This window comes from Marmota monax, unplaced genomic scaffold (genome assembly GCF_021218885.2).
Source record: "Marmota monax isolate L192 unplaced genomic scaffold, Marmota_monax_Labrador192_F-V1.1 WCK01_AAM20220418_F8-fsc00047, whole genome shotgun sequence".
NCBI classification, from domain to species: domain Eukaryota; kingdom Metazoa; phylum Chordata; class Mammalia; order Rodentia; family Sciuridae; genus Marmota; species Marmota monax.
Window position 1 is genome coordinate 86,321 of NW_026692072.1, and position 14,341 is coordinate 100,661.

A 14,341-nucleotide genomic window follows, 5' to 3' on the forward strand; every position below is an offset into this window, starting at 1 on the left:
TGCAATTAGTAATCTGGATGCAAAATTACTCTGTCTGGGCATGTTTTAAATGCAAAGCATGAAAATTCTGATAAAGTACAAATAATCCAAGAAAAGAACAATACTAGAAAGTAGTGATAGCTCACTCTAATAGGAAATGCCAAAAGTTTTATTGTTTGTATCAAATGACACTTTGTTCCATACTACATTTACATAAGAAAAATTTATCATTTTTGAAAATGTGCTATTATCAGGGCCACAATGCCAGTGCTAGGGAACTATATGTGTTTGGCAAAGAATGGCCTCAAACGTTTTAACAGTTAACAGTTGAGATTATCAAATAAGGACCACATTCTGAATAGTAAATATAGTGGCAGTACTTTAATCCTTTTAGTGTCAAAACAATAAATGTTCCTGGTACCACAGTCTAATTTATAAAACTATAATGAAACTAGTTAAATTTAGCTACACGTATCATTCAGTTATTGTTTGTAGCTTTTTATGTCGGGATGATTTGCCAAGTAGGTAAGGGCATAAATATGGCAGTGGACTTGGTTCTGCCACATGGCCACCATATTATCAGTGTTAGCTACCATAAGCTGTTTTTATGTATAGAAAATTCATCAAGCTCTGTTTTAAGATCTTATCTTAGCAGTGCTTTTTGTGCATTTAAAAGAAGAATGAGAAGTGTCAAAGCCAGAGAAGGATTATAAGCTTTTTGTTGTCTTTTGTCCTCATCTTCATCCGGGATCAGATGACTGTTTTATAGCAGGGCTTGGCTTTATTTCAGGGTATTAAAAATTCTTAAAGTAGAAGAGCTTTGAAGTAACTTATATGTGTCCCTCTTTCTCCTGCCTTGAAGCCAGTGAGGCATAAATAGGAAGAATTCTGTCTTGTTCAAGAGTCCCTACGGTGTAGTGTGCTTTTGCTTTTGCTTTAAAAAGCAGGCCATACAGTTGGCCCAGAGAGTCAAGGGATGGGAAAATAGATTCCACATCTGATGGGAGGAGGTGCAAAGAATTTGTAGCTGTGTCTATACCCCCTACCACGTACACGTGTGTGTGTGTGTGTGTGTGTGTGAGAGAGAGAGAGAGTATTTTGAATATTGAAAATAGTTCAGGTGAGTTTTCTTCTGATAGTTATTATGCTTCATTGTTTTAAAGAATGCTTTGGAAAGTTTTCCTGAATTAACAATAATTACTCGCGACTCTAAAACAAAAAGTGGAGGATCTGCTATTTCTAAAATCAAAATGAATGGCAAAGCTTATAATAAGAAAACTCTAAGGACTTCTAAAACAACCTCTAAATCTGCACAGGTAAGGATATATTGATTAATGAAAGTATACCTTTTCCAGTTAATAATACAGTTCCCACCTAAAACATTGAAATAAGCAAGTATTTTATACTATGTTGTCATTAAGTATAAATACTTTTTAGGTAGGAATAAACAACTCTAACCTGAGGAATAGGGACTTAGTATTGTTTATTGTTTTTCTCCAGTGCCTGGCACAGTATTTAGCATATAGTAAGTGCTCACAGAGTTTTAAAATAGACTAATAAGGAAAGAATAATCCTGTGCTTATGCTTATACATTTGTATATGATTGTTATTAATTGAAAAATTAAAATTATGTATATATTTATCATGTACAACATATTTTAAAATATTATACTTTTGGAATGGCTAACAAGCTAATTAATGTATGTATTACCTTTTTATAATTTTGTCATTGAATACACATGTGTACAGATAAATGAGGATGCCCATACTTCATAAGATGCAATATTGATTTCATGCCTGCAGAGTCATTAAAATTGGAATTTGTTCATCTTTAAACACAGTATAAATTCTTATAACCTTTTGAGAAAACAGTTTTACATAATAACAGCTCCATCAAAAAATGTATTCTAGGGCTGGGGATATAGCTCAGTTGGTAGAGTGCTTGCCTTGCATGCACAAGGCCCTAGGTTCGATCCCCAGCACCACAAAAAAAAAAAAAAAAAAAGTATTCTATAGAAATAACATTCACAAATGCCTTTGGCTCATTTCACAATTGTAAGAGCAATCCAGTTTATCAGCTGCTAGTATGAAGTTAGATAAGGATCATGGGGACAATGTAATATTTACTTTTGAAGAAGAGACAGATTTATTAATTCTTTCAAAAAATTCTTTATAGGCTCTTAGTGTGCCAAATAAAATTCTAAGTAATAGGGATACAACAGTAAAAACTAGTTAAAAAATTCCTGGCTTCATATAATTTATATTTGAAAGGGTGGGGAGGTAGAAATAAGTCATGTTTTTAATTAAAATTTTCTATAGTGTTAAAAATTTTTTCTATTTTGTTAATTTTTAAAAAGAAGACTTAAAAATAACTTATTTTTAATGTGCCTCTGTACCATCTAATACCTAGCCACATAAATCATTTTTAGAATTACCATGAGACTTTTGATCCAGTATTTTCCCAAAAGTATTCTTATCTCAGATGTTACAGAAAATATATCTATAAACTTTTTTCTTTTTATAGGAGTTTGCTGTTGATCCAGAGAAAATACAGTTGTATTCTTTATATCATTCACTCCATCATTATAAATATCATGTTTATCTGATATGTAAGGAGGAGGTAATGTCTTTTCATTTATTCAAAAAAGAAATGTATGCTTTTCTGAACTTAAGGAGACTCTACCTATAGTATTTGTGAATGCTTTAGAAAGAATTGTTGTAAAATGTGTGTGTGAATACATATATATATATATATATAAAATTTCCTATATACTTCTGTGACAACTAGATATGTTGGTTTGAGTTTCCCTGCTGTGTTTTGTACTGATTCATCAGCTTTACCACCTCTTGAGTATGCAACTGGTAAGGTTTTTAAGCTGCTAGTGCTTGCTTTGCCTTGCCATAATAAGTAGTTTTATTGCATTTTGTTCTCTCATAGAATGATCCTGTTTTAATTGAGTTTAGTCACTGCTCTGCTATCTCACTGCCTTATCCCGCTTGATATCAGCTTTTTAATTGTAAAAGGTTAAGTTGTCGCAAAGCTACATCTGATGTTTTAGTAGTCTAGTATAGTCTAGCAAAGGTGGTGACGCAAAATATGTTGACTATTTTCACAGTGATCTGAAATACAGAATTAAACTCAATATTTGTCATTTGGTTTTTAACACAATTGGAAGGAATTGAGAAAGTCTGAAGCAGTTTTTCTAGCCTTCCTTTCTGCCCCCATGGAGCCAGTGATAATAGGATTGGACTTCACTTAAATTTATCTGAAATAAACATTCTCCATGGTTGGGAATAAGAAAAAAATCAGTACATGTTGATGAATTAATAAATTCATCTTTTCATTGAAGATATAGAAAGCATATGGCCTTGTGAGGGGGTTGAGTATAAAGTGAAGTAAAAGTTAATGTGGTACTTTTTCTTTTTCATTTGTTCTTTTTAGATATACAAGACAGTAGAGTGTATTTTGACATACTATACATACAAAGAATACAACTTATTCTATAGGATCCCGTTTTTGTAGTTGTATATGATGTGAAGTTTCACTTGTATTCATATATGAACATAGGAAAGTTATGTCTGATTAATTCTACTGTCTTTTCTAGTCCCATCTTGCTACCTTCATTCCCCTTTGTCTAATCCAACGAACTGTTCTTCCCTCCCCCTCTGCCCTTATTGTGTGTTGGCATCCACATATCAGAGAAAAGATTTGGCCTTTGGTTTTTTGGGATTGGCTTATTTCACTCCACATGATATTCTGCAGTTCCATCCATTTACCAGCAAATGCCATAACTTCATTCTGTACACCTGAGTAAACATTCCATTATGTATATGTACCACATTTTCTTTATCCATTAATCTGTTGAAAAGCACCTAGGTTGGCTACATAGTTTGGCTGTTATGAATTGAGCTGCTGGGGCTGGGGTTATGGCTCAATGGTAGTGCACTTGCCTGGCATCGGTGAGGCACTGGGTTCAATTCTCGGCACCACATACAAATAAATAAAATAAAGGTACATCAACAACTTAAAAAATATATTGTCTAAATTTAAAAAAATGAATTAAGCTGCTATGAACATTGTTATGGCTGCATCACTATAGTGCTGATTTTAAGCCCTTTGGGTATATGCTGAGGAGTGGTGGTTCCATTGTAAGTTTTCTGAGGAATCTCCACACTGCTTTCCAGAGTGGTTGCACCAATTTGCAGTCCCACCAGCAATGTTTGAATGTACCTTTTCCCCAATCCTCTCCAACATTTATTGTTACTTATATTCTTTTTTTTTTTTGGTACCAGGAATTGAACTTAGGGTCACTCAACCACTGAGCCACATCCCCCAGCCCTATTTTGTATTTTATTTAGATACAGGGTCTCACTGAGTTGCTTAGCACCTCTCTGTTGCTGAGACTGGCATTGAACTCACAATTCTCCTATCTCAGCCTCCCAAGCCTCTGGGATTATAGTGTGCCACGCCTGGCTTTATATTCTTGATAATTGCCATTCTGACAGTCTCAGTGTAATTTTAATTTGTATTTCTCTAATTGCTAGAGGTATTGAACATTTTTTCATATATTTGTTGACCATTCATATTTCTTCATCTGTGAAGTACCTGCCTGTTCAGTTCCTTTGCCTATTTATTTATTGGGTTTTTTCTTTCCTTTTTTTTTTTTGATTTTAAGTTTTGTGAGTTCTTTGTGTATCCTGGAGATTAATGTGACACTTTTTTTTTTATTTTAGATTTCCTCTGTGCAGAAAAAAAATGAAGATTTAGGACAAGAGGAAATTGTTCAACTTTGTATGAAAAATGTAAAATGGGTAGAGGATCTGTTTGAAAAATTTGGAGAACTTCTAAATCATGTACAGCAGAAATGTTCCTAACATTTCCACAAAAATCCCATCTTTTTATAGCACTAATGAAATAGCAGAGGTGGAGTGGTCACAGATAATCAATTGTCAAGCAGAGGCCTCCTGCAGGTGTGCTACTTCCATCACCAAACTTTCACCAGAACCTCTGCAGAAGGATAGTGGTGCTGTCAAGGAAGTCAGTCCTTAGAAATGGACCTTAATCCCACCACATTTTTATCCTAATGAATGATTTTTCTATTTTGTAAACCATTGAGTAACTGAATTTTATTTTCAGAAATTTTTTTTGACAAATGATGAAGCATGCACTAAATAGAGTTTTTCTTTATTATTAGAGAAAGAACACTTAAGTAACTTCATTATTTCTGACTCTGGCTACACTACATGCCAGAATGAAAGAGAGGTGGCAAAAAGCATGCATTTGTATTCATGTCTGGCCACAAAACTGAAAGTATTGTACATTATGTAAACAGATCTGGTGTGATGTAACATCCTATATGGGAATATCATCGATTTAAAATATAAAATTCAGAAACTGCATTCTGCTTTATGGACTCCTTTTAACATGTTCAGGAAACTGGATATGGAATTGGTGCAATTCTATGACTGCTTTTTGTGTCAAATTATATTGTAATGAAAAAAAACAGTGACAGACTATTTTCCCTATCTCAAAGAAAAGTATTTTTGTTTATACTGTGTTTTTTCCTCTGGAAATTTTTCAATTGTACATTTTATTTTACTAATAGCTGTATTTTTCACAAGGAAAATGCTGTGGTTATAATTATGTTCTCTGTATCTGTGCTATACTTCATGGCTTTCAGTAAATCCTATTTAGTTATATGTTGAATTTCTGTTGTGAATTTCATGTTGAGGTAATCATTTTTGTTCATACAGATTTGCTCCAGTGTTATCCAGAATATGCATTCAATGCTAGAATTCATTTAGCTTTATAAATGGAGCTGTGTTAGACACTGCAGCAATTTCCTATTTCATTAAATAAATTTATTATTAAACTAGTATTTCATTCACTGATTTGTTGAAGTAAAAATATAACTACATGATAGATTTGAAAGAATAAATGGATAATCAGATGACATTGCAGTGTTGCGCACAGCTTCCTTAACTCTTAGAACTGGAAGTGATAGAGTTCTCTTTGTGGTGCCTTTTCAACCTTTATACACACTATTATAGCTTTTCTTAAGTTTGGTAGCTAGAGGTTCAAGTAGTTTAGCTAAGACAGTGAATGTATTAGGTTCAATATGACCTTGTGTTTTATTTGTGTTTGCCAACAGGATGCCTTATTTGTTTGTGGAAAAGATTTACTAGTGTCATTCTAAACTATCTCCTTTTTTAGGATTCTAAAGAAGTTGTTAATCTTCATACTTTTGTTTATTTTACCACCATTTAGTGCCTTAAGTCCTATCAAGAAAGCAGTGTTCCTGCTCAGTGCCCAAATAAGTCATGATTATGTGGATATTTCTGTTGTCTTGATATCAAGTTAACAGACCAACTTCTTATATTTAAAACTTCAGTAAACTGGCAAAGAATTGAAGGCAAATGTCACTTGATTTGTGAATAAAACATGGTAGCATTGGGTTAAAAATAAGTATTTGAGTTTAGCTTAAATTTATTTCTATTGGTTATCTTATTAAAAGCAATAATCCTTAATACTTGTACCTGCCATTAGATAAGGTATTCAATAATAGAAATTTTCCTCAAGTGTTAAATATTCCATTTCTGAAAGGTTTTTTAAAACATTGTGAAAACAAAGGTAATCTATTAGATTAATTTGCCTAACTCATGAGAGAGATGGAGAATATTAGCAGTGGGAAAATCATAAAATTAATTTTGCATGTAGAGAAAAGTAGGAAGAAGCCATATTTCTTGCTTGTAGTATTGACTCTGGGCAGAATTGGTTTCTTTCATTTTCAAAGTACAGAGTAGAGAACTACATCTCCTAATGTAGTGTTGTAAGTATACATCTTTACAATTCTCCCCTGGCTTACTTTCCTCAATCATTTATAGTTTAAATATTATTAAAAGACACTTTGCGTTTAGGTAATCATTGAAGTAGACATTTGAAATTATAGCCACATTTTCCTCATGGGTAAGCCCCATGGAAAACGAAGATATTTCTTTAAAGTTAATCTCATTTGCCATAGAACATAGCCCATTTCCTTTTGAACTGCAGTTGTCCTTACAGTGTTTACAGCAGTATTCATATGAGTTAGTTAGTAAAACAAGTGTTTTCTTAATATGGGAGGCCAAGTCCTATGATACTGCCTCAGAGAAACCCTAGTAGTTTAGATGCATCATCTTCTCTCATTTGTTCCATATAGCATAGGCAAAAACATCAACCTCAGGCCTTAGGGAAAAGGGGGACTTTACTCTGAGAATCATGCCCAAGTCCTCTGTTTATATCTAGCCTGTTAGCATTTACATTCCTGCCAGGGAGTTGAAATTTATAATATAGAAATAATTTAGGTTGTAGATAGATTTAAAGAGGTAAAGCACATCTTACCACAACCCAGGAAAATATTTTTAAGAAATATTGGATTTTCCTACCTATAGATTTCTGGAAATAATTTAATGTAAAAAAATTCAGTGTGTTGGTGCTTATTACTAGTTCAGATGAGTGGTTGGAGAAAGGGGCCTCCTTCCTTATCATTTTCATTATAACCCAATTTCCAATTACTTGACCTTCTAATGAAGTCATAAATTTATAATTATGAATTATCACAGTAAGTTTAACTAGAAGCTGTCCATTTTTCTGTTAAGTTACCAAATAGGAAACATTAGTAAGATGGAAAAAATCATATTTTAAAAAGGTTTAGAAGTTTTTCAGATTGCTTTCAAAATTCTGAAGTTCTTTAAATTCCTAAAACTTGAAAATATATAGGTGGACTCATGCATTGGGACTATTTTTGAAAATTCATATTTTTAAACCATAATTTTTCTCTTAATATGCATATTTATTTTCTTTAAAGCAGCTATATTCCTACCCATAATTTTGAAGATATACCCGTAAATCCAATACAGGAGCAGGGATATTGAAGTAACCTTCCTAAAAGCTGCTTCAGATGCTTAAATTGTGAATTTTATTGTATTTGTAGAATACAACTTTTGTTTTAAACTGTATTTCCATCTGTTTCACAAAAATGCTTTTCAAATAGAGTGGAATATTCCAGGGTAACTGGTTCTATGTCAGTTATGCAGTTATACTTGACACACAACTGTATAAACAAACAATGTACACTATTGGCTGTGCATTAATTTACATGCACAACATCTGGCATCTGTTCACAAATGCATGTTTTTGCAAATTGCCTTTATTTATAAGTGACAATAATTGAAGTCAAGGACACAAGGAGGCTGAGGATATAACTCAGTGGCAAAGCACTTGCCTAGTATGTGTAAGACCTTGGGTTCAATCCTCAGCATAGCAACACCAACAAAAAAGGATACAAAGAAACCTGCATTTGTAGTCCAGAGTTTTCATTCGGTCCATAGTACAATGTATGGAAATGTGAAAGACAGTTTTGTATATTTGTTTGTTACTAACTCAGACCATTAAAATGAAAACATTTTTTTAAACAACAAAATCAGAATGTTTGGATTTTTTGTTTTGTTTGTTTTTTAAGAATTAACAACTGAGCTACTAAGTAGACAAAAGCACCAAGTTCAGATCCCTCATAGAACATATACCAACATTACTAAACAGTTATTATACAAATGGTATAGGGCCCATCCATTACTTTCTCAGATGATAGTTAAGTAAATTTTACAGCTTTGAAGTTAGATCTTTTTAATCTTATTAATTTGAAGATAATGCATAGCTAGAAATAATTGATAATACCAAAATATTCTTGTTATTTTTTTAAACTGTTGCCTAAGTAAGACAGTTTTCCCTGTCCATTGATTTCTAAATACGATTCTGTCTTAACTTACATCTAATATTAAAAAGTATTCAGTATTGCAAGTGAAGTAATTCTCAGTACATTGACTATCTTGTAACTAGTTTTGGTTGTAAAAACATTATTTTACACAGGAAATATAAATCTTTAATCAGTATCTATGCCAATATTTAAAAATTCTGTAGCATCTTTGTTTTGTTCACCATTGGTTGCTAAAACTGCTGTTTATTTTAGTATTTTCATATATTTGCCAAAATAGTCATTATCCAAGTTACAAACCTAGAGGATAGCTCTTATAGTATTATGCTTTGTTAACGATTTGTTCCTGTCGGGCTTTTTCTACTAGTATTTTTTTAAATGTGCTTTGTATCAGAGAAGCTCTCTAAACTCAATTATTTAATCTGATCCTTTTCCAGAAAAATGTAAAAAAGAGGATACTTACACTCTTTGTTTTTTCAAATATAAATATTTTATTACTAGAAAAATAATAAAGCTACTACTACTTGGTATTTTTAAAAGTCAGTGTGGAAAAGTGTAAAGAAAAAAAGCTACTCCATTAAGTCTGATATTGGCCTGAAACATACTTTCAGTTCCTAGTAGAGGATGCATCATAAGACTTTGCACAGTGGATTGCCCCTTTTCTCTGTTAGAGTTTTAAATAAAGTCTAACATTTCAGAGATACTCATGTTTAATTGAAAATTAAAAAGCATATTCCAAAGTAAAATCAAAATGATCTTGGTTATTGATCATTTTAAGTTATGCATATATCTGTTCTTGAGCTAGGATGAATAATTTAGAGCTGACTGGTTTCAAATTAAAGGAGGATACAATTACCTATTGGTCTATTGTTAAATGTCTTATCTGTTTTGTAATATTAATCAGGAGTCAAGAAACTGCTTTGCAGAAATAACTTGTATTTTACATATAATTTACCTGTGATACTTGGCAAGTTTATTGTTTTTACCCAAACTAAATATAGATTTTCCTTTGACTCCTTAAAGTGTAAGAATAGGGCAACAACAAAAATTATTTATCTTTCCACTTCCCCCCCCCCTTTTCACAATTTTTTCATGGTTTTTCATTCCTTTTAACCTGACATTTTTTATCCTCATCCCCAAATTCCTGTATTAAATGGTCCCTCCTTACTCCTGCCCATCTTCATTGTGGCTCAGTCTTGAGGACCATCCTTCATTCCTCAAATATATGATTTTTTTCTGTGCCCTCAGTTTTTGTTTGTTTGTTTGGGGTTTTTGTTTTGTTTGGTTTGGTACGAGGGATTGAATTCAGGTGCACTCAAACCACTGAGCCACGTCTCCGGCCCTATTTTTTGTATTTTATTTAGAGACAGAGTCTGACTGAGTTGCTTATCACCTTGCCAATGCTGAGGCTGGCTTTGAATTTGTGATCCTCCTGCTTCAGCCTCCCCAGCAGCTGGGATTACAGATATGTGCCACCACACCTGGCTTCAGTTCTTCTTGTTCCCTCTTTGAAACTATTCTTCCTTTAGTGAACTCTTTATTTTCCATACTTCACTTTAACATCACTTCTGCAGAACCCAGTTAGGTTTTAATCCTCTAAAACAGTTTATGCACTCTTGATTCCTTCAGTGTAGTATTTATCATACTTTGTTGTGATTGGTGTTTTCTCTTCTGCTGGTTCTTGTCATCTCCACGTGTTTTGCTCACCATTGCATTCCCAGCATCTAGTTAGTACACTATCTGAAACATGGTATATTCTTATTAAATAGTTGATGACTACTTAGATATGAAAGAAAAATCACAGGGATTTAAAGTAGGTAAAAACAAGAAAGTATTTGTTGGATTTTACAGGTAAGGCATAAATAATATTACTAAGCAATAGTAAGTGCTACATCAGAAAAAAATGACTATACCAATAGTTTGTGTAATATAAAAAAAATGGTATTTTATGAAAAACAATACAGTGACCATCATTTTTTACCTTTGATCCTCAGATCCAAAGAGAGCCCAGGGAGTACACATGTATTCCTCTTTTGGGCTTGAGATTTTCCAGACAGAATAATTAGAAAAGAAAGTCTGATGAAAACTTTAGTATATATAACATGCACTTATGAGCAAAACACTCTGGCGGGAGAGTTATATTTACTTGGGGAGGGTCAAGGAAGGCTTCCTGAAAGCACTAACCACTTGGCCGGGCCTTGATGTTAGAAGATTTGACACAAGTGGACAATGGAGGGGGTGGGCTACCTACCTAGTTTTCAGGAGAACAGTTCCTACTTCAGTTCTGCCACCGCTGGAGCTCCATCAGGCAGGGCATGAAGCCTAGTCTGGAGTCATTTCCTCATCCTGCAAGTGAGGTAAGAAACAAGTCCTTTTTAAACTCAATATTCTTTGACTGTAGATACACTGGAATGTTTGGAGAAATATAAAGAGCTACCATTCAGCAGCACTCAGAGCAGCATAGCAGAACCTTAAGAATGGAAAGGTCTTCGTTATGTTAGGCAAAATAAGTCAAACTTAGAACGTTGCCAGGTGTGGTAGCATGTCAGGGACTCAGGAGGCTGAGACAGGAGGATTTAAGTTCAAGGTCGTCATCAGCAATTTAGCTAGGCCCTGAGCAATTTAGCAAGATCCAGTCTCAAAAAGAGATGGGAGGTAGCTCAGGGGTTAAGCACTCCTGGAGTCAATCTCCAGTACCCCAAAACAAATTCAGAAGGTCAAGGGACATATGTTTTATGTCATATGTGGAAGCTAGAGAGGAAAAAGTGAAAAGAAAGGTAGGGGCAGATTTCATGGAAATCAAAGGAGCAGTAGAGGGAAGGGACCAAGAGGTGGAAGGTGGGGTGGGGTGGGGGTGAGGGGGGAAGTGCTGGGGACTGATATTGACAAATTATATTGTGTGCATGTAGGAATATGTAACAACAAATCCCATAATTATGTATGACTATGATGCACCAATTAAAAAATGGAAAAGTATTGCTACATTTTTTTACTATTTTGCAAGACTAACTTCAAAATCACTAGGCTTCTATTTTACACAAACACACACATACCCCCTTAATACCACTTAGTTCCTATTGTGATATTAATGAAATATTAATTAGAAATGTCACTAGGTGAATTCACTAGGAATTATGATGTGCTTAGAGTCTATATCCACATAACCTTCATCCTTATATCTCCAAGAGCACAAAGAATTTTATGCAATAGGAACTTAATAGGTATGTATTGAATAGATGGTATACAAATAGATGAATATACAAAAGAGTTTGAAGTCAGTTTAGTATTTTCATATTGGCTTCTTATAGTAGTTCAAGATACCCTGTTGTCACAGTCCCTTCTTTCCTTCCTTTTCTATCTTTAAGAGAAAAATGTCTCCTTAGAGTACCTGTCCTTTTCATGCTACCCTCTTAGTTCTCCCTGTGCTTATTTTCCAATAGGCCAGAATCAGTTTTCTTGATTCTTATATTTATTTTCCATTTAATCCATGGAAGTGAATGGGCTATCATTAGAGAACAGGTAACTTTGAGCAGTGAAACAAGACTAGCAAAACTCTAGCAAGCAAAGAACCTGGCTTTAGAGTGAATTCCTCAAGTTGGTGTTCTTCCATAGACTTTATGAATGACTTAAAAACTTTGTGGGCTAATCAGTAGAAGGTCTTTTTTTTTAATCTTTTAGTTGTCAATGGACCTTTATTTAATTTATTTATTTATGTATTTATATGTGGTGCTGAGAATTGAACCCAGTGCCTCACACATGCTAGGCAAGCACTCTATCACTGAGCTACAACCCCAGCCTCAGTAGAAGGTCTTTTTAATGCCAATCCTCCACTATGTGGGGTAACCAGCACCCTGCCAGGGTAGTTTTCTGCTCAGGAGGTGATAAGCCATCTGAGAAAATGAAAGTCTGAAATAATTAGTGAAGAATTAAGAGACAGAGCCAGAAAGTAGGTTTTAAGGAATGCCTGGTATAGATCCAGTACACATAGGAGCTGGAACTGAATGAATGAAAAATGGCTCTGGTTCTTTATTTAAGGAGAGTACATCAAAGGCAGAGATAAAGTTTCAGTGAGTGGAGTCTTGCTTCTTGGTGTCTGGCAGGCAACAGGTTGATTGGCATCTTGGCAAGCCACACCCATATCTGAGAGTCTATGTGGCTCCAGCAGGTCACCTACCCCATCTCCAGTACTGTGCAGAACCTGTGGCAGAGCTAGATAGGAATTCACATGTATTGGGAATTTCATCTGCAGTAGTGCTGCTGTGAGTTCCCAGTTATCAGACTTCCCTACCCAAAGGCTTTCATTCTGATTTTAGTTCACACACAGTTCAGGGATGGTTCCTGGCATTCCACTGAGTTTATTACTATGTGACTTAAGTGAAATCAAGAATTTAGGATTTTTAAACAACTGTTGAGTCTCAAAAGTGAAAAGCCCATCAGCCTTTGGGATACAGGGAAGTCAGAAATCATTGAAATACAGAAAAATGCCCTTCCAACCCCTCAGCACACAGCCCATTCCTTGGCCTGTACCTCTGACCCATGCCCTTGCCTGCAAAAACTAATGCAAGGGCAATGTGCAAGCACAGGGAAAACCGGCCCAAAATTGTGTAACTGCCCTGACTCCACCTCTAGACTGGCCAGCCCCTAGCAATAGTCCCTTTATAAATAACAACTCACACCAAAAGATTGCTGGTCTGCACTCTCCCTTGAATGTGTATTCCTTGCTCTATCCCAAAAGCTTCTTCTTTGAGATAGCTCACATTCTTCCTTGAATGTGTGTGTCTCTGCTTTCCTAACTAAATTTTCATCTGTGTCTCTGGCACATGCTAAAATTCTTTTCTGGCACATATGCCAAGAACTCCACTTGTCCTGAGTTGAGGTTCCCTCTGGAAACTGTTCGAACTTCTGGTGACAATAATGTGAATGTATTAATGTTATCACAGGAGCTTACAAACAATTCACCATCAAGAGTATTTTTTAAAGCATCATTCGAAAGCATTGCAAAAACTTACCTCCTTTTAGGTATGTTCATACTAGTAATGTACTCTGCCTTCCAAGTGAGAAATATGAAACATCATCACTATGCCTACAGCTCAAGCTGAGTTTGCTCAGGCTGCTATAACAAAACAGCATAGATGAGGTGGCTTGGACAATACATTTATTTTCTCACAGTTCTAAAGGCTAAAAGTCCCAGAGGGTTCTAGCTTGCAAACAGCTGCCTTTTCACTGTCCTCACATAACAGAGCAGGCTTTCTGGCATCTCTGTGAATGTAACCTTAGTTGGAAATAGCCTGGAGATATAATGAACTTAAGAATCTTGGTATCATCTTGAATTATCCAGGTTGGTCCTAGCTCTAAAACAAGTGCCGCAATAAAAGACGGAAGAGAAAAAGACATAGAAGTGATATAAAGATGCAGGCACATGGAGTTACATAGACCCAAGAAACACCTGGAACTCCTCTTGGAGGGAATGTGGCCCCTGCACCTTGATTTTGGACTTCTGCTCCTGTGAGAGAAGCATTTTCTGTTAAGTCTTCCTTTGTGATAATTTAGTGGGTGCAATAGCTCATGCCTGTAATCCCAGTGACTTCGAAGGGTGAGGCAGAAGGATA

General features: G+C 34.8%; 1 protein-coding gene across 2 annotated transcripts in view; it reads left to right on the forward strand.

Moving 5' to 3' along the window:
* Window positions 1-5,855, forward strand: part of Qser1 (glutamine and serine rich 1) — a 78,516-nt gene extending 72,661 nt beyond the window's left edge. For both annotated transcript variants that reach the window (XM_046455606.2, XM_046455586.2), the window contains exons 11-13: window positions 1,143-1,295; window positions 2,504-2,599; window positions 4,714-5,855. In XM_046455606.2, the coding sequence (XP_046311562.1) occupies window positions 1,143-1,295; window positions 2,504-2,599; window positions 4,714-4,854 (390 nt within the window). In that variant the 3' untranslated portion in view covers window positions 4,855-5,855. The remainder of the gene's footprint in view (window positions 1-1,142; window positions 1,296-2,503; window positions 2,600-4,713) is intronic.
* Window positions 5,856-14,341: the final 8,486 nt, after the last annotated feature.